The sequence below is a fragment of the Leptodactylus fuscus genome, chromosome 7, assembly GCF_031893055.1.
Source record: "Leptodactylus fuscus isolate aLepFus1 chromosome 7, aLepFus1.hap2, whole genome shotgun sequence".
NCBI lineage: Eukaryota > Metazoa > Chordata > Amphibia > Anura > Leptodactylidae > Leptodactylus > Leptodactylus fuscus.
In genome coordinates this window covers 147,220,906-147,243,821 of record NC_134271.1, presented here as the reverse complement: position 1 = coordinate 147,243,821, position 22,916 = coordinate 147,220,906, and the positions used below count along the sequence as shown (strand labels likewise).

The 22,916-nt window shown below is 45.1% G+C and overlaps 1 protein-coding gene across 1 annotated transcript in view; it reads left to right on the top strand.

Annotated features, from left to right (window-relative positions):
* The first annotated feature begins 416 nt into the window (after positions 1 to 416).
* The window catches only part of LOC142213428 (Fc receptor-like protein 5), a 145,280-nt gene continuing 122,780 nt past the window's right edge, over positions 417 to 22,916 (top strand). Inside the window, exons 1-5 of the mRNA XM_075281745.1 lie at positions 417 to 492; positions 609 to 629; positions 3,633 to 3,890; positions 4,003 to 4,263; positions 5,790 to 6,071. Coding sequence (XP_075137846.1) covers positions 462 to 492; positions 609 to 629; positions 3,633 to 3,890; positions 4,003 to 4,263; positions 5,790 to 6,071 — 853 coding nt within the window. The 5' untranslated portion in view covers positions 417 to 461. The remainder of the gene's footprint in view (positions 493 to 608; positions 630 to 3,632; positions 3,891 to 4,002; positions 4,264 to 5,789; positions 6,072 to 22,916) is intronic.

Below are 22,916 nucleotides of genomic sequence, written 5' to 3'. Positions count from 1 at the left end.
GGATGGGTGTGATTCTTCCAAATTTCTTTGGCCAGCACCTGTTGGTCTCTAGTATCTCCCAGTTTTGGGGGTTTGCCGACTCGAGCAAATTCTGACAATCACCGAACACCTACCCCACAATTACCCCTTTCTCGAAATCGGACAACTCTGCACTTCGTGGCATCCTGCATGAAACTAATGCCAATGCTGTTTCCTACACGATATTTAACAGCGGACGTTGTGGCACCGTAGATATCGTCATTTGCATGGGTGTCCAAATACTTATTGGTAGACAGTGTACATGAGGTTGGATGAAGACATCAGTCCATCAAGTCCGACCTATAACCCTATAGTTCCCAACTCATTTAGAAGCTTACCCTTGCTTTCGTAGAATATTTCATCACACTTATCTCTCTCCTCTTTTCTTCTAGTAAAATATACAGGACTTACTTGTAAGTTGTGCAGACAAGTCTCCATCCATCATGTCTACAGAGACGTCCATATTATTCATCTGTAAGTACATGTCTTTAAGTAATTGTCTAATCACGAATCACAACTGTATAATGTCACATAAGTACTATACCAGGACTATATTATATCTGATAACTCTTCTTCTATTCTGTTTATAGGGCTGGTTCTCATACAAGAAGGTAAGTGACCAGATTTATTCCTTCACCCTTTTTTTATCTAAACTACATCCCTATATACTGTGAGTATGAGTAAAATGAAGGCATCAAACATCCTGTTTAAGATCACATTTCATGGGTGGATTTTTTATGGTTTTTTATATAGATGAAGAAATGGAAGATATCTAATTTTAGTTTTGATTTGAATAAACCCATACTAAATTGGACAAGACTGTAGAAGATTTATGGGTGTGTGGTGGTGGGTAAAGGCAGCAGTTATGGGATAGTATGGAACAGGATGGACAAGGTTGGGTATGATGCTCCACTGTGTGGTGGTGGTGGTGGACGTGGTGGGATAGTATGGAACAGGATGGACAAGGCTGGGTATGATGTTCTACTGTGTGGTGGTGGTGGACATGGTGGGATAGTATGGAACAGTATGGACAAGGCAAGATATGATGTTCTACTGTGTGGTGGTGGTGGACGTGGTGGGATAGTATGGAACAGAATGGACAAGGCAAGATATGATGTTCTACTGTGTGGTGGTGGTGGACATGGTGGGATAGTATGGAACAGTATGGACAAGGCAAGATATGATGTTCTACTGTGTGGTGGTGGTGGACGTGGTAGGGTAGTATGGTACAGGATGGACAAGGCTGGGTATGATGTTCTACTGTGTGGTGGTGGTGGATGTGGTGGGATAGTATGGAACAGGATGGACAAGGTTGGGTATGATGTTCTACTGTGTGGTGGTGGTGGATGTGGTGGATAGTATGGAACTGGATTGACAAGGCTGAGTATGATGCTCCACTGTGTGGTGGTGGTGGATGTGGTAAGATTATATGGAACAGTATGGACAAGGCAGGATATCATGTTATACTGTGTTGTGGTGGTGGACGTGGTGGGATAGTATGGAACAGGATGGACAAGGCTGGGTATGATGTTCTACTGTGTGGTGGTGGTGGACATGGTGGGATAGTATGGAACAGGATGGACAAAGCTGGGTATGATGTTCAACTGTGTGGTGGTGATGGACGTGGTGGGATAGTATGGAACAGGATGGACAAGGCTGGGTATGATGCTCCACTGTGTGGTGGTGGTGGTGGACGTGGTGGGATAGTATAGAACAGTATGGACAAGGCAAGATATGATGTTCTACTGTGTGGTGGTGGACGTGGTGGCAGCAGTATTAGGATGTTATGGAGCAAGATAGAAAAGGAACAAAATAATGTCATGCTGTACATGGGTAGCAAGAATATAGCAAGGAACAATATGGACAGGCAGATAAACTGTCCTCTCACTAATATATGAGCTCACATTGCCTATAATGATGGTGGATATCACAGGTATGTGTTCATTTCCAGTTCCAGTTCCCTTATTATTTCTCCATAATTAACCAGATCTTCCACCTCCCCTTCTACGTTTTCTCCGTAACCCATGGGGATGGTAGGCTTCAGGACATGCAAACCAGCTAAGTTCCTTAACTGCAACAAGGCTTCCTTTGTATACACAATAGTTCCCTGACTGCCGGTTGCAGGCATCTTCCAGCATAAAAAATAGACACAAAGGATCCTTTGAAAGCCTTCAGCAACTTCTCAAGTCCATAATAAAAAGTTATTCATGGTGAAATGATCCTTGTAGTGGAGTATTGAAGTGATAGACAAAGAGTGATAAAAGAAAGATAAAAGATCGTTCTTAGCTTGGAACTGCAGTAACAGGCTGCCAATCAAATGATGCCATCTTGGAAAAAAGAACATATCACCATCTAAACAAAACAAGACTTCTGGAATAATATCCACTGAACAGATGAGTTCAAAGTGGAGATTCTTCACCATAACTCACAGCCCCACATTCTTCAAAACCAATAACACCATAACATCTCAAAACAACTATCCAGCACAGTCGCGGAGTGGGGATGACTTTTGCTCGATTTGCAGCCACAGGAAAAAGATGTCTTCCATTCATTGAGTCCAACATAAATATCTCTGTATACCAAGTTATCCAAGAGTCAAATACATGCCCATCGATCCAATAAAAAATAATATTATTGAAATTGAGTCATGTAACAGGACAAGGATCCCAAGCACATCAGAAAATCTACAACAGAATGGCAGAAAAGTAAGAGTTGCGGTGTTCTCATCATAGTCCAGTCGCATTCCTGAACTCCACCAAATTGAAATGTTCTGGTGGGACTTTTACAGATCTGTACATATACAAATGCCCATGAATCTCAAAGACCTGAAGTAATGTAGTAAAAAAGAATGGATGAAAATTCCTCCAAAATGATGTCAGAGACCAATAACTGGATTGAACAAGTTCAAAGATGGCCTGGATGCCAAAGAGAACAATATTACGAGCTATGGATTCTAGATTTTAAGGACACGTTGATCCAGGGTTTTTATACTCACTGCCAGATTCCAGATTGGAGTCGGGAAGGAATTTTTTCCTCCGAAATGGGGCAATTGGCATGAGCCTCATGGGGTTTTTTGCCTTCCCCTGGATCAACACTGTAGGGATTGTAGGGTTATAGGTTGGACTTGATGGACTGATGTCTCCGGCCAACCTCATCTACTATGTAACCATATATTACTTCAACTTCCTGTTCTTAAAGGTGGCTCAACTGACTCTAGGTTCACACTTGTTACGTTAGGTTTACAGTTGCACTCGCGTTTCCATTTTTTTGTGTCGGATCGGGGACCTGAAAAACAGAAACCCAATTTGCTTACAAGGCATTAAGAGTTTTTCATGTGTTGTTCTCCATCTGAGGTTTAATTTACATAATTTTAAGACCTTCTAAGAACCAGGTGTTTTTATTATACCCTGAACCATGAAAACCATAGAAGTCAAAGGTGGTAGACTTTGTTTTTCTCATGACTGTCGTGGTGTGATCCAATGTGAGTTTGTGCAGATGACGTAGACCACAGATTCTTCACATTTTATCATTTCCATCTGTACTTTGGAGAGATAGACACAATGTGCAGTTCATTGTGACTACAACTCCTCTGTATGATCCATGATGTCTTATAGGAGCCGCCATCAGACCTGCGGTGACCTTCACTCCAGACTACAAGAAGATCTTTACAACAGAGCAGATAACAATGACCTGTGATGGGGGATCTACTATAGGAGAGGGGATGGATTATATATGGTACAGAGACAGCAAGCAAGTATACAATGGACAATCCTATACAATACAAAGAGCTAGAACATCACACAGTGGAAGTTACCAATGTCAGACCAGACCTGGAGAAATAAGTGACCCCGCTAGACTGGATGTTAGTAATGGTGAGTAAATCTACCAGATCATAAATATACAGACAAGGTAACAAGTTGTATCACACACAGACTGATAAGAGATCATATATGTCTCCTCATCTTATATCATTGTATATTACAGGTTATGTCATCCTGCAGACCCCTCTATATGTCTATGAAGGAGATGACATATATATGAGATGTCACCACTATCCTAGATACTATGGAAGACAGACAAGATTTTACAAAGATAACAATGTCATTAGAGACTGGTCAGATAATGGAGACTATTATATTAGAAATGTAACCAAGACGACTTCTGGGACATACGGATGTAGAAAAGAAGTCCATCATCATGGATTATATTATCAACATAGGGATGACATTTTTGTATCGGTTCAAGGTAAAGCCAGGATCATTTATACAGTATACAAATCATAGATGTAGCAAGCATGAACTTGAAATTATGTGTGTTACATACAACTGAATTTGATGGTATTTAAAGGGGCTCTATCAGCAAAATCATGCTGCTAGAGCCCCACATATGCGTGAATAGCCTTAAAACCTTAATAACCTAAAAAAGAATGTGCTCTACTTACGGATCGTGCACGCTGGGCGGGCATTCAGGGTGTGTCTTCATCTTCCTCCACGCCTCTTCTTCCTCCGATGTCCTCTGGCCCCGTCCTCCTCCGGCGCTCGCTCGCGGACACTGATATAAAAAAACGGCCTGGGCGCATGCGCAGTAGCATGCGGCTTCTACTACAGCTACTGCGCATGCGCCCAGGCTATCACTGTCCGTTCGCGAGCGCTGGAGGAAGACAGGACCGGAGGACATCGGAGGAAGAAGAGGCGTGGAAGATGAAGACACACCCTGAATGCCCGCCCCGTATGCACGTTCGGTAAGTAGAGCACATTCTTTTTTAGGTTATTATTTTAAAACGGGAGGGGGGGGGGTAGTTTAATATAACTTTTACGGTGCCTGAATAGCCTTTTTAAAGACTATGCATGCATATGTGGGGCTCTAGTAGCATGATTTTGCTGATAGAGCCCCTTTAACTAATTATTACAAAGCCAACTTTCGTAAGCAGTGTTAATCTCGCTCCGAGCTGAAGGATGAGCTACAGAAAGTTATAGACATACAATCCTTTTTCTCCTGGTCAGACAGACACAGTCTACAACAAAATGGTGCTCAGGCATGCGCAGTACCGCTCATAATGGAGCTAGGGTTGAGCCGATCTTGAGATTTCAGGATCAATTTTAAAATCCGATTTCCGATCATTTTCCAGCCGATCGCGATCATGAAATTTGCTCGATCGTAGATCAGAATCTGATCTTTTCCGATCTCGATCGCTTAACCCTAGTCATTGCTTCTCTATGGGAAAAGTCACTTTTAGAGTTGAGCCAATCTTGAGATAACCTCCGATCTCGATCCCGCTGGAAAAGATCGGGTCGGAATTCCGATCGCGATCATGAAATTTACTCGATTGCTGATTGGAATCTGATCTTTTCCGATCCCGGTCGCTCGACCTTAAACAGAACGGTACTGCGCATGCATGGGATTTCAACTAACCGGAGTGAGATTACAGAACATATAGACAGTTCCAGACATGTGGAAGAGGAGGTCTTTTGGAGTACGAGCAACGGAGGGGCGTTTCAGAGGTATGACGCGGGGTGCTCGCAGGCCCTGGGGAATGCCCAGGGTGTTCATTGAGCCTCATTTTTACTAAAAACTGGGGGATCTTTGGCGGAACTGGAGGCAGCACCTCAAGTCTATTCATGCATATGCTTACCTCAATCACTTTTCTAAATGATACAATCCCTTCAAGGAGCCCAGTTATGAATGAAGCAAAGGATAAGCACGGACAGTATTTTACCAACTTTCATGAACTTCTTAATCATTTCTTCATTTATTTTTTCACCTTTTTTTAGAGCCATTCTCACTGCCAAAAATTACTCTTATCAACAACTCAAAAATTGAAGGAAAGCCATTGACCCTGTCATGTGATGTGACTATTAGTCCATATATAAAGCCTACAGAACTGCAGTTTGCCTTCTACAAAGATGAACAAACAGTTCAGGGATTCAGTTCATCGGATAAATATGAGGTTCAGTCTGCCCAATTGGAGGATTCTGGGAATTATATGTGTGAGGCTAAAACATCAACCAACAATTCAACAAGGAGAAGTCATGGAGTCTACATTGACATACAAGGTGGGCACCACAAAAATCAACTAAACCACAAAACTGTACATGATCTAAATGTGGCCAACCATGAGGTTTGACATAGTCGTGTGATTCAAGAAAACTGATTTTGATTGTGTCATTTATAGCTTGAGGTTGAGTAAATTGCAAATTTGCATCCCATCTCTAGATAATAAGTAGCAATAACAATGTATCAAATTAGTAAAATGAACCTATTAGCAGTACCTTGGAAGCTACTGGCCAATCACTTGGTGGCCACACATTGACAAGACATGTATAGCTTATCATTGTGTGACAAAGGACCATAAAAAACATGATCCTCTTGTGACACAGATATAAATGTTCCCTTGGCTGGACATGTCCAAGTATGTTTATCCTGAGATAAGCAGATTTTTCTTAAATTCATGAAAAAGTGATCTGTTAAATATTCTATATTTGTTCATGTGTGGCCATTAGGGTTGAGTCGGTCTTGAGATTTCAGGATCGTTTTTAAAATCTGATTTCTGATCATTTTCCAGCCGATCCTGATCGCGATCATGAAATTTGCTCGATCATCGATCAGGATCCAATCTTTCCCGATCGCTCAACCCTAGTTACTTTATGTTTATAGAGTAGGGTTGAGATGATCTTGAGATTTCAGGAACGTTTTTAAAATCTGATTTCCGATCATTTTCCAGCCAATCCCGATCGCGATTGAAATTTGTTAATTCACCGATCGGGATCTGATCTTTCCCGATCCCGATCGTTCTACCCTAGTGACCACCCAGTGAAGGGTGTGTAATAAATTCTTTCAACCAAGTCGGAGATTGGATAAATTAACACACTTGTCTCTAAGCTCAGCCAAGAGTAATGTAAGTAAGGAATTACGGACCTGCTATTTCTGCAAGTTATGCCACTGCTCAGAAAAATAGTCTACAAGCTCAAACAAACTATAACAGTCTAAGGCAACCTCTAGGTCTTTCACAAGAGGCCATAATAAGGAAATATGAGAGCCAAGTATACATACTCACATCAGTCTTCGATTGTCTCTCCATATCAAGCCTCTGAAATTGTCAAGCCGACCCAGCCAAAGTTTGGCTGGTTGGAATAGCAACCTTATACAGATGTCTCTGTGGCAAATGCATTTGTTATTCAGAATGTCCTGCAGGTACCACGGAACCAAGAGATATTGTTCAAAAATTATCTTATCATAACATTCATATTTAATGGAAAAGGATAATGGGAAACAGAGAAATGAACTTATTGTAACTTTGATAAGAACTAAAGGCAAATCTAATGTAATTTCATTGGCTGATGAAGACCTCCAGCAGTACAACCATATGTACATGTAGATAATTCCTTTCATGCTATGATCATAGAAATTTTTATTTTATTTGTTATTAATATAAATTAATTTATTGTATTTTTCAGGCCACATGGGCAATATCGGATATACCCAGCAGAATATAGTCCGCCTGATGTTATCAGTATGTGTATTAATAGCTGCTGCACTATTTGTCTTCTATCATCTAAAATGGATGAAGTCCATAGAACCGGCAGCCCACCCTACAGCAATTGACCTACAAGATCCAACAGTAGCCTTCATCCACATTCCTTCAGCTGAGAATATACTGACAAATATGTATATACCAGATTCACTGCCTGATAACCATCCTACTTGACCTAAATATGATTGACTATATAATAGACAACCTCTGTGTCGTGTACTCTTATGTTCTGCTTATTGGTGGCTACAATTATTTTACTTCTCTTGCCATAAGATTGACCAGTCATATACTGTAAGTGGTCAAATAAGTGTCATCAACTTTTTGCCTGCAAAGCTCAAGGTCATCAAAGCTCGACTGAGGCCCTTCTTCGATCATACTGAGGCCCCACATAGCAGGCCGCGGCAAAAAAGCACTGTGGGCCAAACCACGGTCGCAATGCATCACAGTTTTTCCCACAATACTTTTCAATATACCTGTAGGGAAACCATAGGTTATAATTGACATGCTGCAATTTCCAAAACCACAATGGTCTTGCAAAGCACAGCATTTCCACTGTGCAAATTTGTCTACAAAGTGGGGATGGGATACACTAGAACAAATGGACGTGTTTTTTGCCATTACACCTCAGGACAGTTGTGCTGTAAACCATTTACACCAACAGAAGGGTAGAAATGTGGAGACGATATTAAAGAAAATTGACTGTTTATTCTATTACTTGGTTCATGACAAAAATTACAACAAAAATGAGGAGACCATTATGCAAACTAGAGATTTGGTGTTAGAAAAAGGCACGAGTACTATAGGCAATGCTGAAGGCCCAATACAGTATCAGAAGATCCTATGATGGGCCAATTTCTAACTAAATTAAATTTCAGCAGAAGGTACCCAGGTATGATGGGTACTATGTCCTAGGGTTTCATGGAGGGTGGGCCCCAGAATCATTTTTTCTCTTTGGCCTAAGGAACTTATAAACTTTAGATCATTATTTATAACCCATGGCCATGGTGCAGTAAAAAAAAAACAAGCAAAAAAACCCTGTTTATTTGGGGTAGTATTTGAATCGGACATCAGAAGGAGAATTAAACCTTATGAGATATTCCAATTCAATACAAACCACTCCTTAAATTGACTTGAAACATAGTATAGAATACTGTCAGGGCTCCTAGGAACCTATCTATAAAACGTAGTGTAGAACACTCTTAGGGCTCCTAGGAACCTATCTATAAAATATAGTGTAGAATACTGTCAGGGCTCCTAGGAATCTAACTATAAAATATAGTGTAGAATACTGTCAGGGCTCCTAGGAACCTATCTATAAAACATAGTGTAGAATACTGTCAGAGCTCCTAGGAACCTATCTATAAACCTAGTGTAGAATACTGTCAGGGCTCCTAGGAACCTATCTATAAAACATAGTGTAGAATACTCTTAGGGCTCCTAGGAACCTATCAATAAAACATAGTGTAGAATACTGTCAGGGCTCCTAGGAACCTATCTATAAACCTAGTGTAGAATACTGTCAGGGCTCCTAGGAACCTATCTATAAAACATAGTGTAGAATACTGTCAGGGCTCCTAGGAACCTATCTATAAAACATAGTGTAGAATACTGTCAGGGCTCCTAGGAATCTATCTATAAAACATAGTGTATACTACTGTCAGGGCTCCTAGGAACCTATCTATAAAACATAGTGTATACTACTGTCAGGGCTCCTAGGAACCTATCTATAAAACATAGTGTATGACACTGTCAGAACATAGTGTAGAATACTCTTAGGGCTCATTGAATGCATGTTTCAATGAAATTGTCATGTCCCTTGTCACAAAAAAATCTGCTCCACTTTAATGATTTTTTTTTAGATTTTTTAAAATCTGATTTACAATAAGAATTTAGAAAAAAATTATCTGTGGATTTTATTTATCTTCAAAATAGTCTAGAAAAAAGTGGCACTACCACTTATGTTGGAAGGGCTTATTCACACTGTATCACTGTGTGTTGATGTTAATGAATGGTCACGTTTAAACTTCTTGAGTGGTGCTCTTCATCCCAAACATGTAAAACATAAGAAAAGTAAAAGAGGCGGGGGGCACTCACCCATACAAGGTATTTTCTTAAAAAGCTTGATCCTTTATTTGGAAGACATAAATAAAACAAATCGGGAGGGAAGTGCAACAGACCATGTCACATACTTGGCTTCAGAAAGCGCCCATCAGGCGCGAAATGGCTGTTGCCCTTGCTGTGTGTGCGGTCGCTCCCTCCCAATTTGTTTTTTTTAGGTCTTTCAAATAAAGGATCAAGCTTTTTAAGAAAATACCTTGTATGGGTGAGTGCTCCCCGCCTCTTTACTTTTCTTTTATTTATCTTCTTACCACACAAGTAGAGGCGACTCATACCTGGTTATTTTTTCACAAAACCACTTCCTCTATTCATCAAGACGTAGCACATTTCACAAGTGACCGCAGAAAGTGCAATGCTTTGCATTGCTTGATACTCTGTTACTGAACTTTTTAGATATTTTCAATCTACAATGTAGAGAGTTCAAAAATGGCAAAAAGTGGAAATAGTGGCTTTAATGCTTGGAAACAAATTTGGACTTACCTAGAAGACTCTAGAGAGAACATGTCCAGGGATAATATAAAGTTCTTTGTTCTCCAATTACAACATAATTTTAAAAAATTTCATGTATTCCTCTGTAAATCTCTTCCCAATGTGTCAATCTATCAGTAAGTTTAAGCAATTCATACCATTAGGTTACCACATTAGCTAAACACTAGGGTTGAGCTGATCTTGAGATTTCAGGATCAATTTTAAAATCCGATTTCCGATCAATTTCCAGCCAATCCCAATCGCTCAATCCTAGTCAATGCTTCTCTATGGGAAAAATCACTTTTAGGGTTGAACCGATCTTGAGATTTCAAAATCCAATTTCCAATAATTTTCCAGCCGATCCTGATCGTAAAATTTGCTCGATCGCCGATCGGGATCCGATCTTTCCCGATCCCGATCTATCAACCCTACTAAAAACTTGTCAAGATTGCCAGTGATTTCTCTTTCAGTTATTCATTATACAATTGTTCTAATTGAACTATTGGGTTCATGGTTTTACTTACAAAAACACTAGGCTAAGATCAAGTTAATCCACTGTTATCAATAAATAGGACCACACCCAATGCATCAACAGGCACTTGAAAAAATAGACAATTGTCAAATTGTTGGAAAAAAATATATACACTTTAATCCCCTAGTTTGCAGTGTTTTGCCCATTTTAGAAACAAATCAGGGTTTTTTAGATACATATTGCAAGTTCTGGATCTGTAATTACTTTTCAACATAAATGTATAATCTTTTTGTGATCTGGTGTTTGTTCAGAACATTAGTGCCCCAGCAGTTCCTAGATGTACTGTTGGTCACTAGAAGTAGAACATTTTTTAAGGTTTCCACCCATTATAATTATTGTCTTGTGTGGTTATTCAAGTGAGCATGTGAATATATCTATTGTTAGGGTACCGCCATGGGGGTAAATGTTATGCCAATGATCATATATTCAATTATTTAAGTGTTTTTATAGCAACTGATACACTTATTATATATTATTCACTAACTTGTGATTATCCCAAATTTTATAAAATTATTCTTACAAATGACTAATGTAGTACTGGACGACCCTCCTAATCCCAATGGTTTATTTTATTAGAGATTTTGTGAAAATATAGTGGTAGACACTAGAGATGAGCAAGTAGTGTTCGATCGAGTAGGTGTTCGATCGAATACTACGGTATTCGAAATACTCATATTCGATTGAACACTACTAGCTGTTCGAAGTTTAAGGTTCGATGCAGAACCAGCGTTGATTGGCAGAATGCTATACATTCTGCCAATCAACGCTGGTTCTTCTCTTACCTTTAGAAGTCTTCTCCGTGCAGCGTCCCCGCGGCATCTTCCGGCTGGAATTCACTCTGCCTAGGCATCCTGCCTAGGCAGAGCCGACTTCGCATGTGTCGGGCCGGGCAGAGCCCACTGCGCATGTCCGCGCATGACCGCGCATGTGCAGTCAGCTCTGCCTAGGCCAGATGCCTAGGCAGAGTGAATTCCAGCCGGAAGAAGACGCGGGGACCCTGCACCGGGAGAAGACTTCAAGGAGAATCCAGCCCGACTGTGACTCGTGGACTTGGTAAGTATAATTTTATCGAATTTTGTGTACCCCTGAAATGAGCATTTTCCCCCATAGACTATAATGGGGTTAGAAATCCGTTCAAACAGTGTGCGGCTGTTCGAATCGGATTTCGAACCTCAGACATTTTAGTATTCGCTCATCTCTAGTAGACACTAGCGATATTTCTATGATTTTTAGCATTTTCTATGTTATATATATGATACTAAAGGCTTAAAATATGACAAAAGTAACACTGCAAAATAATCTCTACAAAAAACTATCATATAAAATACTAATAATATAAAATAAAATACTGTATAGCAAACTGGAAAGAGCAGAACTGAGAGGTCAGTGTCTTAGTACTTAATAGAGATGAGCAAGTACTATTTGAAACTGCCGTTTCAAATACCTTGCTCCCATAGCAATGAATGGACGCAGCCGGCACTGGCGTCCGGCCGCTTAACTCCTTGCACTTCCGCCACGTCCATTCATTGGTATGGGAGCGTGCTATACGAAACAGCAGTTTCGAATAGTACTCGCTCATCTCTAGTACTGAACAGTTATTTTCACCATTGCATCGGTGACATCCTGCAAAGAAAGATGATAGACAGATATATAGTTCTTCCCATATACTAGTAGATATTTAAGCTAAATGAGGGAATTTTATTAAAAAAAAGTCACAAAAAAAAACAGTTTTCTGTGCAAAAGAGGTGCATTTTTGCCACACAACAGTTTGTGCCATAATTTAACCAAAAAATTTGCCTTTTCGCTAATTTGGTTACCACTTTTTAGAAAATAAGAGAGGCTGGGTGGAGATCAAGGTACGTCAGGGCAGAAACCTATGTTAGTTCCTGTCTCATTTACACTTATATTAAAGAGGGTAAGACATAAGTTGTGAGAATTTGTTCCATAATTGCACCAATGTTCTGTGCCCAAATTCTGGTGCAAAGTTAGCTAACTAGTAGAGATGAGCGAACACTAAAATGTTCGAGGTTCGAAATTCGATTCGAACAGCCGCTCAATGTTCGTGTGTTCGAATGGGTTTCGAACCCCATTATAGTCTATGGGGAACAGATACTCGTTAAGGGGGAAACCCAAATCCGTGTCTGGAGGGTCACCAAGTCCACTATGACACCCCAGGAAATGATGCCAACACCTCTGGAATGACACTGGGACAGCAGGGGAAGCATGTCTGGGGGCATCTAACACACCAAAGACCCTCTATTACCCCAACATCACAGCCTAACAACTACACACTTTACACACTCAATACCACCTCTCTGACAGTAGGAAAACACCTTGAAACATGTGTATTTGGCACTTGCAGTGAGGAGAGCTTGTCACCAGCAGTGAATTTGGCCCTTGTAGTAAGTTGAGGTTGGCACCAACATTTGTTTTGAAAATCAGGGTGGATTGAGCCTCTAACCAGCAGAGTTTGGGCAAATTCATGGTGGAGGGAGCCTCTAAACACCCCAGTTTGGGCAAATTCATGGTGGAGGGAGCCTCTAAAAACCCCAGTTTGGACCAATTCATGGTGGAGGGAGCCTCTAACCAGCCCAGTTTGGGCAAATTCATGGTGGAGGGAGCCTCTAAAAAACCCAGTTTGGACCAATTCATGGTGGAGGGAGCCTCTAACCAGCCCAGTTTGGGCAAATTCATGGTGGAGGGAGCCTCTAACCAGCCCAGTTTGGGCAAATTCATAGTGGAGGGAGCCTCTAAAAAACCCAGTTTGGACCAATTCATGGTGGAGGGAGCCTCTAAACAGCCCAGTTTGGGCAAATTCATGGTGGAGGGAGCCTCTAACCAGCCCAGTTTGGACCAATTAATGGTGGAGGGAGCCTCTAACCAGCCCAGTTTGGACCAATTAATGGTGGAGGGAGCCTCTAACCAGCCCAGTTTGGACCAATTAATGGTGGAGGGAGCCTCTAACCACCCCAGTTTGGACCAATTCATGGTGGAGGGAGCCTCTAAACAGCCAAGTTTGGACCAATTCATGGTGGAGGGAGCCTCTAAAAACCCCAGTTTGGACCAATTCATGGTGGAGGGAGCCTCTAACCAGCCCAGTTTGGGCAAATTCATGGTGGAGGGAGCCTCTAAACAGCCCAGTTTGGGCAAATTCATGGTGGAGGGAGCCTCTAACCAGCCCAGTTTGGACCAATTAATGGTGGAGGGAGCCGCTAAACAGCCCAGTTTGGGCAAATTCATGGTGGAGGGAGCCTCTAAACAGCCCAGTTTGGACCAATTCATGGTGGAGGGAGCCTCTAAAAAACCCAGTTTGGACCAATTCATGGTGGAGGGAGCCTCTAAACAGCCCAGTTTGGGCAAATTCATGGTGGAGGGAGCCTCTAAACAGCCCAGTTTGGGCAAATTCATGGTGGAGGGAGCCTCTAACCAGCCCAGTTTGGACCAATTAATGGTGGAGGGAGCCTCTAAACAGCCAAGTTTTGGGAAATTCATGGTGGAGGGAGCCTCTAACCAGCCCAGTTTAGACCAATTCATGGTGGAGGGAGCCTCTAAACAGCCCAGTTTGGGCAAATTCATGGTGGAGGGAGCCTCTAAAAAACCCAGTTTGGACCAATTCATGGTGGAGGGAGCCTCTAACCAGCCCAGTTTGGACCAATTAATGGTGGAGGGAGCCTCTAAACAGCCAAGTTTGGACCAATTCATGGTGGAGGGAGCCTCTAAAAAACCCAGTTTGGACCAATTCATGGTGGAGGGAGCCTCTAACCAGCCCAGTTTGGGCAAATTCATGGTGGAGGGAGCCTCTAAACAGCCCAGTTCGGGCAAATTCATGGTGGAGGGAGCCTCTAAACAGCCCAGTTTGGGCAAATTCATGGTGGAGGGAGCCTCTAAACAGCCCAGTTTGGGCAAATTCATGGTGGAGGGAGCCTCTAACCAGCCCAGTTTGGACCAATTAATGGTGGAGGGAGCCGCTAAACAGCCCAGTTTGGACCAATTCATGGTGGAGGGAGCCTCTAAAAACCCCAGTTTGGACCAATTCATGGTGGAGGGAGCCTCTAAAAAACCCAGTTTGGACCAATTCATGGTGGAGGGACCCTCTAACCAGCCCAGTTTGGACCAATTAATGGTGGAGGGAGCCTCTAAACAGCCAAGTTTGGACCAATTCATGGTGGAGGGAGCCTCTAAAAACCCCAGTTTGGACCAATTCATGGTGGAGGGAGCCTCTAACCAGCCCAGTTTGGGCAAATTCATGGTGGAGGGAGCCTCTAAACAGCCCAGTTTGGGCAAATTCATGGTGGAGGGAGCCTCTAACCAGCCCAGTTTGGACCAATTAATGGTGGAGGGAGCCGCTAAACAGCCCAGTTTGGACCAATTCATGGTGGAGGGAGCCTCTAAAAACCCCAGTTTGGACCAATTCATGGTGGAGGGAGCCTCTAAAAAACCCAGTTTGGACCAATTCATGGTGGAGGGAGCCTCTAACCAGCCCAGTTTGGACCAATTAATGGTGGAGGGAGCCTCTAAACAGCCAAGTTTGGACCAATTCATGGTGGAGGGAGCCTCTAAAAACCCCAGTTTGGACCAATTCATGGTGGAGGGAGCCTCTAACCAGCCCAGTTTGGACCAATTAATGGTGGAGGGAGCCTCTAACCAGCCCAGTTTGGACCAATTAATGGTGGAGGGAGCCTCTAACCACCCCAGTTTGGACCAATTCATGGTGGAGGGAGCCTCTAAACAGCCAAGTTTGGACCAATTCATGGTGGAGGGAGCCTCTAAAAACCCCAGTTTGGACCAATTCATGGTGGAGGGAGCCTCTAACCAGCCCAGTTTGGGCAAATTCATGGTGGAGGGAGCCTCTAAACAGCCCAGTTTGGGCAAATTCATGGTGGAGGGAGCCTCTAACCAGCCCAGTTTGGACCAATTAATGGTGGAGGGAGCCGCTAAACAGCCCAGTTTGGGCAAATTCATGGTGGAGGGAGCCTCTAAACAGCCCAGTTTGGACCAATTCATGGTGGAGGGAGCTTTTAAAAAACCCAGTTTGGACCAATTCATGGTGGAGGGAGCCTCTAAACAGCCCAGTTTGGGCAAATTCATGGTGGAGGGAGCCTCTAACCAGCCCAGTTTGGACCAATTAATGGTGGAGGGAGCCTCTAAACAGCCAAGTTTTGGGAAATTCATGGTGGAGGGAGCCTCTAACCAGCCCAGTTTGGACCAATTAATGGTGGAGGGAGCCTCTAACCAGCCCAGTTTGGACCAATTAATGGTGGAGGGAGCCTCTAACCAGCCCAGTTTGGACCAATTAATGGTGGAGGGAGCCTCTAACCACCCCAGTTTGGACCAATTCATGGTGGAGGGAGCCTCTAACCAGCCCAGTTTGGACCAATTCATGGTGGAGGGAGCCTCTAAAAACCCCAGTTTGGACCAATTCATGGTGGAGGGAGCCTCTAACCAGCCCAGTTTGGGCAAATTCATGGTGGAGGGAGCCTCTAAACAGCCCAGTTTGGGCAAATTCATGGTGGAGGGAGCCTCTAACCAGCCCAGTTTGGACCAATTAATGGTGGAGGGAGCCGCTAAACAGCCCAGTTTGGGCAAATTCATGGTGGAGGGAGCCTCTAAACAGCCCAGTTTGGACCAATTCATGGTGGAGGGAGCCTCTAAAAAACCCAGTTTGGACCAATTCATGGTGGAGGGAGCCTCTAAACAGCCCAGTTTGGGCAAATTCATGGTGGAGGGAGCCTCTAAACAGCCCAGTTTGGGCAAATTCATGGTGGAGGGAGCCTCTAACCAGCCCAGTTTGGACCAATTAATGGTGGAGGGAGCCTCTAAACAGCCAAGTTTTGGGAAATTCATGGTGGAGGGAGCCTCTAACCAGCCCAGTTTAGACCAATTCATGGTGGAGGGAGCCTCTAAACAGCCCAGTTTGGGCAAATTCATGGTGGAGGGAGCCTCTAACCAGCCCAGTTTGGGCAAATTCATGGTGGAGGGAGCCTCTAACCAGCCCAGTTTGGACCAATTAATGGTGGAGGGAGCCTCTAAACAGCCAAGTTTGGACCAATTCATGGTGGAGGGAGCCTCTAAAAACCCCAGTTTGGACCAATTCATGGTGGAGGGAGCCTCTAACCAGCCCAGTTTGGGCAAATTCATGGTGGAGGGAGCCTCTAAACAGCCCAGTTTGGGCATATTCATGGTGGAGGGAGCCTCTAAACAGCCCAGTTTGGGCAAATTCATGGTGGAGGGAGCCTCTAAACAGCCCAGTTTGGGCAAATTCATGGTGGAGGGAGCCTCTAACCAGCCCAGTTTGGACCAATTAATGGTGGAGGGAGCCGCTAAACAGCCCAGTTTGGACCAATTCATGGTGGAGGGAGCCTCTAAAAACCCCAGTTTGGACCAATTCATGGTGGAGGGAGCCTCTAAAAAACCCAGTTTGGACCAATTCATGGTGGAGGGAGCCTCTAAACAGCCAAGTTTGGACCAATTCATGGTTGAGGGAGCCTCTAAAAACCCCAGTTTGGACCAATTCATGGTGGAGGGAGCCTCTAACCAGCCCAGTTTGGGCAAATTCATGGTGGAGGGAGCCTCTAAACAGCCCAGTTTGGGCAAATTCATGGTGGAGGGAGCCTCTAACCAGCCCAGTTTGGACCAATTAATGGTGGAGGGAGCCGCTAAACAGCCCAGTTTGGGCAAATTCATGGTGGAGGGAGCCTCTAAACAGCCCAGTTTGGACCAATTCATGGTGGAGGGAGCCTCTAAAAAACCCAGTTTGGACCAATTCATGGTGGAGGGAGCCTCTAAACAGCCCAGTTTGGGCAAATTCATGGTGGAGGGAGCCTCTAACCAGCCCAGTTTGGACCAATTAATGGTGGAGGGAGCCTCTAACCAGCCCAGTTTGGACCAATTAATGGTGGAGGGAGCCTCTAACCAGCCCAGTTTGGACCAATTAATGGTGGAGGGAGCCTCTAACCACCCCAGTTTGGACCAATTCATGGTGGAGGGAGCCTCTAACCAGCCCAGTTTGGACCAATTCATGGTGGAGGGAGCCTCTAAAAACCCCAGTTTGGACCAATTCATGGTGGAGGGAGCCTCTAACCAGCCCAGTTTGGGCAAATTCATGGTGGAGGGAGCCTCTAAACAGCCCAGTTTGGGCAAATTCATGGTGGAGGGAGCCTCTAACCAGCCCAGTTTGGACCAATTAATGGTGGAGGGAGCCGCTAAACAGCCCAGTTTGGGCAAATTCATGGTGGAGGGAGCCTCTAAACAGCCCAGTTTGGACCAATTCATGGTGGAGGGAGCCTCTAAAAAACCCAGTTTGGACCAATTCATGGTGGAGGGAGCCTCTAAACAGCCCAGTTTGGGCAAATTCATGGTGGAGGGAGCCTCTAAACAGCCCAGTTTGGGCAAATTCATGGTGGAGGGAGCCTCTAACCAGCCCAGTTTGGACCAATTAATGGTGGAGGGAGCCTCTAAACAGCCAAGTTTTGGGAAATTCATGGTGAAGGGAGCCTCTAACCAGCCCAGTTTAGACCAATTCATGGTGGAGGGAGCCTCTAAACAGCCCAGTTTGGGCAAATTCATGGTGGAGGGAGCCTCTAAAAAACCCAGTTTGGACCAATTCATGGTGGAGGGAGCCTCTAACCAGCCCAGTTTGGACCAATTAATGGTGGAGGGAGCCTCTAAACAGCCAAGTTTGGACCAATTCATGGTGGAGGGAGCCTCTAAAAACCCCAGTTTGGACCAATTCATGGTGGAGGGACCCTCTAACCAGCCCAGTTTGGACCAATTAATGGTGGAGGGAGCCTCTAAACAGCCAAGTTTGGACCAATTCATGGTGGAGGGAGCCTCTAAAAACCCCAGTTTGGACCAATTCATGGTGGAGGGAGCCTCTAACCAGCCCAGTTTGGGCAAATTCATGGTGAAGGGAGCCTCTAAACAGCCCAGTTTGGGCAAATTCATGGTGGAGGGAGCCTCTAACCAGCCCAGTTTGGACCAATTAATGGTGAAGGGAGCCGCTAAACAGCCCAGTTTGGACCAATTCATGGTGGAGGGAGCCTCTAAAAACCCCAGTTTGGACCAATTCATGGTGGAGGGAGCCTCTAACCAGCCCAGTTTAGACCAATTCATGGTGGAGGGAGCCTCTAAACAGCCCAGTTTGGGCAAATTCATGGTGGAGGGAGCCTCTAAAAACCCAGTTTGGACCAATTCATGGTGGAGGGAGCCTCTAACCAGCCCAGTTTGGACCAATTAATGGTGGAGGGAGCCTCTAAACAGCCAAGTTTGGACCAATTCATGGTGGAGGGAGCCTCTAACCAGCCCAGTTTGGGCAAATTCATGGTGGAGGGAGCCTCTAACCAGCCCAGTTTGGACCAATTAATGGTGGAGGGAGCCGCTAAACAGCCCAGTTTGGGCAAATTCATGGTGGAGGGAGCCTCTAAACAGCCCAGTTTGGACCAATTCATGGTGGAGGGAGCCTCTAAAAAACCCAGTTTGGACCAATTCATGGTGGAGGGAGCCTCTAAACAGCCCAGTTTGGGCAAATTCATGGTGGAGGGAGCCTCTAAACAGCCCAGTTTGGGCAAATTCATGGTGGAGGGAGCCTCTAACCAGCCCAGTTTGGACCAATTAATGGTGGAGGGAGCCTCTAAACAGCCAAGTTTTGGGAAATTCATGGTGGAGGGAGCCTCTAACCAGCCCAGTTTAGACCAATTCATGGTGGAGGGAGCCTCTAAACAGCCCAGTTTGGGCAAATTCATGGTGGAGGGAGCCTCTAAAAAACCCAGTTTGGACCAATTCATGGTGGAGGGAGCCTCTAACCAGCCCAGTTTGGACCAATTAATGGTGGAGGGAGCCTCTAAACAGCCAAGTTTGGACCAATTCATGGTGGAGGGAGCCTCTAAAAACCCCAGTTTGGACCAATTCATGGTGGAGGGAGCCTCTAACCAGCCCAGTTTGGGCAAATTCATGGTGGAGGGAGCCTCTAAACAGCCCAGTTTGGGCAAATTCATGGTGGAGGGAGCCTATAAACAGCCCAGTTTGGGCAAATTCATGGTGGAGGGAGCCTCTAAACAGCCCAGTTTGGGCAAATTCATGGTGGAGGGAGCCTCTAACCAGCCCAGTTTGGACCAATTAATGGTGGAGGGAGCCGCTAAACAGCCCAGTTTGGACCAATTCATGGTGGAGGGAGCCTCTAAAAACCCCAGTTTGGACCAATTCATGGTGGAGGGAGGCTCTAAAAACCCAGTTTGGACCAATTCATGGTGGAGGGACCCTCTAACCAGCCCAGTTTGGACCAATTAATGGTGGAGGGAGCCTCTAAACAGCCAAGTTTGGACCAATTCATGGTGGAGGGAGCCTCTAAAAACCCAGTTTGGACCAATTCATGGTGGAGGGAGCCTCTAACCAGCCCAGTTTGGGCAAATTCATGGTGAAGGGAGCCTCTAAACAGCCCAGTTTGGGCAAATTCATGGTGGAGGGAGCCTCTAACCAGCCCAGTTTGGACCAATTAATGGTGAAGGGAGCCGCTAAACAGCCAGTTTGGACCAATTCATGGTGGAGGGAGCCTCTAAAAACCCCAGTTTGGACCAATTCATGGTGGAGGGAGCCTCTAAAAAACCCAGTTTGGACCAATTCATGGTGGAGGGAGCCTCTAACCAGCCCAGTTTGGACCAATTCATGGTGGAGGGAGCCTCTAAACAGCCAAGTTTGGACCAATTCATGGTGGAGGGAGCCTCTAAAAACCCCAGTTTGGACCAATTCATGGTGGAGGGAGCCTCTAACCAGCCCAGTTTGGGCAAATTCATGGTGGAGGGAGCCTCTAAACAGCCCAGTTTGGGCAAATTCATGGTGGAGGGAGCCTCTAACCAGCCCAGTTTGGACCAATTAATGGTGGAGGGAGCCGCTAAACAGCCAGTTTGGGCAAATTCATGGTGGAGGGAGCCTCTAAACAGCCCAGTTTGGACCAATTCATGGTGGAGGGAGCCTCTAAAAAACCAGTTTGGACCAATTCATGGTGGAGGGAGCCTCTAAACAGCCCAGTTTGGGCAAATTCATGGTGGAGGGGAGCCTCTAAACAGCCCAGTTTGGGCAAATTCATAGTGGAGGGAGCCTCTAACCAGCCCAGTTTGGACCAATTAATGGTGGAGGGAGCCTCTAAACAGCCAAGTTTTGGGAAATTCATGGTGGAGGGAGCCTCTAACCAGCCCAGTTTAGACCAATTCATGGTGGAGGGAGCCTCTAAACAGCCAGTTTGGGCAAATTCATGGTGGAGGGAGCCTCTAAAAAACCCAGTTTGGACCAATTCATGGTGGAGGGAGCCTCTAACCAGCCCAGTTTGGACCAATTAATGGTGGAGGGAGCCTCTAAACAGCCAAGTTTGGACCAATTCATGGTGGAGGGAGCCTCTAAAAACCCCAGTTTGGACCAATTCATGGTGGAGGGAGCCTCTAACCAGCCCAGTTTGGGCAAATTCATGGTGGAGGGAGCCTCTAACCAGCCCAGTTTGGACCAATTAATGGTGGAGGGAGCCTCTAAACAGCCAAGTTTTGGGAAATTCATGGTGGAGGGAGCCTCTAACCAGCCCAGTTTAGACCAATTCATGGTGGAGGGAGCCTCTAAACAGCCCAGTTTGGGCAAATTCATGGTGGAGGGAGCCTCTAACCAGCCCAGTTTGGACCAATTAATGGTGGAGGGAGCCTCTAAACAGCCAAGTTTTGGGAATTCATGGTGGAGGGAGCCTCTAACCAGCCCAGTTTAGACCAATTCATGGTGGAGGGAGCCTCTAAACAGCCCAGTTTGGGCAAATTCATGGTGGAGGGAGCCTCTAAAAAACCCAGTTTGGACCAATTCATGGTGGAGGGAGCCTCTAACCAGCCCAGTTTGGACCAATTAATGGTGGAGGGAGCCTCTAAACAGCCAAGTTTGGACCAATTCATGGTGGAGGGAGCCTCTAAAAACCCCAGTTTGGACCAATTCATGGTGGAGGGAGCCTCTAACCAGCCCAGTTTGGGCAAATTCATGGTGGAGGGAGCCTCTAAACAGCCCAGTTTGGGCAAATTCATGGTGGAGGGAGCCTCTAAACAGCCCAGTTTGGGCAAATTCATGGTGGAGGGAGCCTCTAAACAGCCCAGTTTGGGCAAATTCATGGTGGAGGGAGCCTCTAACCAGCCCAGTTTGGACCAATTAATGGTGGAGGGAGCCGCTAAACAGCCCAGTTTGGACCAATTCATGGTGGAGGGAGCTTCTAAAAACCCCAGTTTGGACCAATTCATGGTGGAGGGAGCCTCTAAAAAACCCAGTTTGGACCAATTCATGGTGGAGGGACCCTCTAACCAGCCCAGTTTGGACCAATTAATGGTGGAGGGAGCCTCTAAACAGCCAAGTTTGGACCAATTCATGGTGGAGGGAGCCTCTAAAACCCCAGTTTGGACCAATTCATGGTGGAGGGAGCCTCTAACCAGCCCAGTTTGGGCAAATTCATGGTGAAGGGAGCCTCTAAACAGCCCAGTTTGGGCAAATTCATGGTGGAGGGAGCCTCTAAACAGCCAAGTTTGGACCAATTCATGGTGGAGGGAGCCTCTAAAAACCCCAGTTTGGACCAATTCATGGTGGAGGGAGCCTCTAACCAGCCCAGTTTGGACCAATTAATGGTGGAGGGAGCCTCTAACCAGCCCAGTTTGGACCAATTAATGGTGGAGGGAGCCTCTAACCACCCCAGTTTGGACCAATTCATGGTGGAGGGAGCCTCTAAACAGCCAAGTTTGGACCAATTCATGGTGGAGGGAGCCTCTAAAAACCCCAGTTTGGACCAATTCATGGTGGAGGGAGCCTCTAACCAGCCCAGTTTGGGCAAATTCATGGTGGAGGGAGCCTCTAAACAGCCCAGTTTGGGCAAATTCATGGTGGAGGGAGCCTCTAACCAGCCCAGTTTGGACCAATTAATGGTGGAGGGAGCCGCTAAACAGCCCAGTTTGGGCAAATTCATGGTGGAGGGAGCCTCTAAACAGCCCAGTTTGGACCAATTCATGGTGGAGGGAGCCTCTAAAAAACCAGTTTGGACCAATTCATGGTGGAGGGAGCCTCTAAACAGCCCAGTTTGGGCAAATTCATGGTGGAGGGAGCCTCTAAACAGCCCAGTTTGGGCAAATTCATGGTGGAGGGAGCCTCTAACCAGCCCAGTTTGGACCAATTAATGGTGGAGGGAGCCTCTAAACAGCCAAGTTTGGGCAAATTCATGGTGGAGGGAGCCTCTAAACAGCCCAGTTA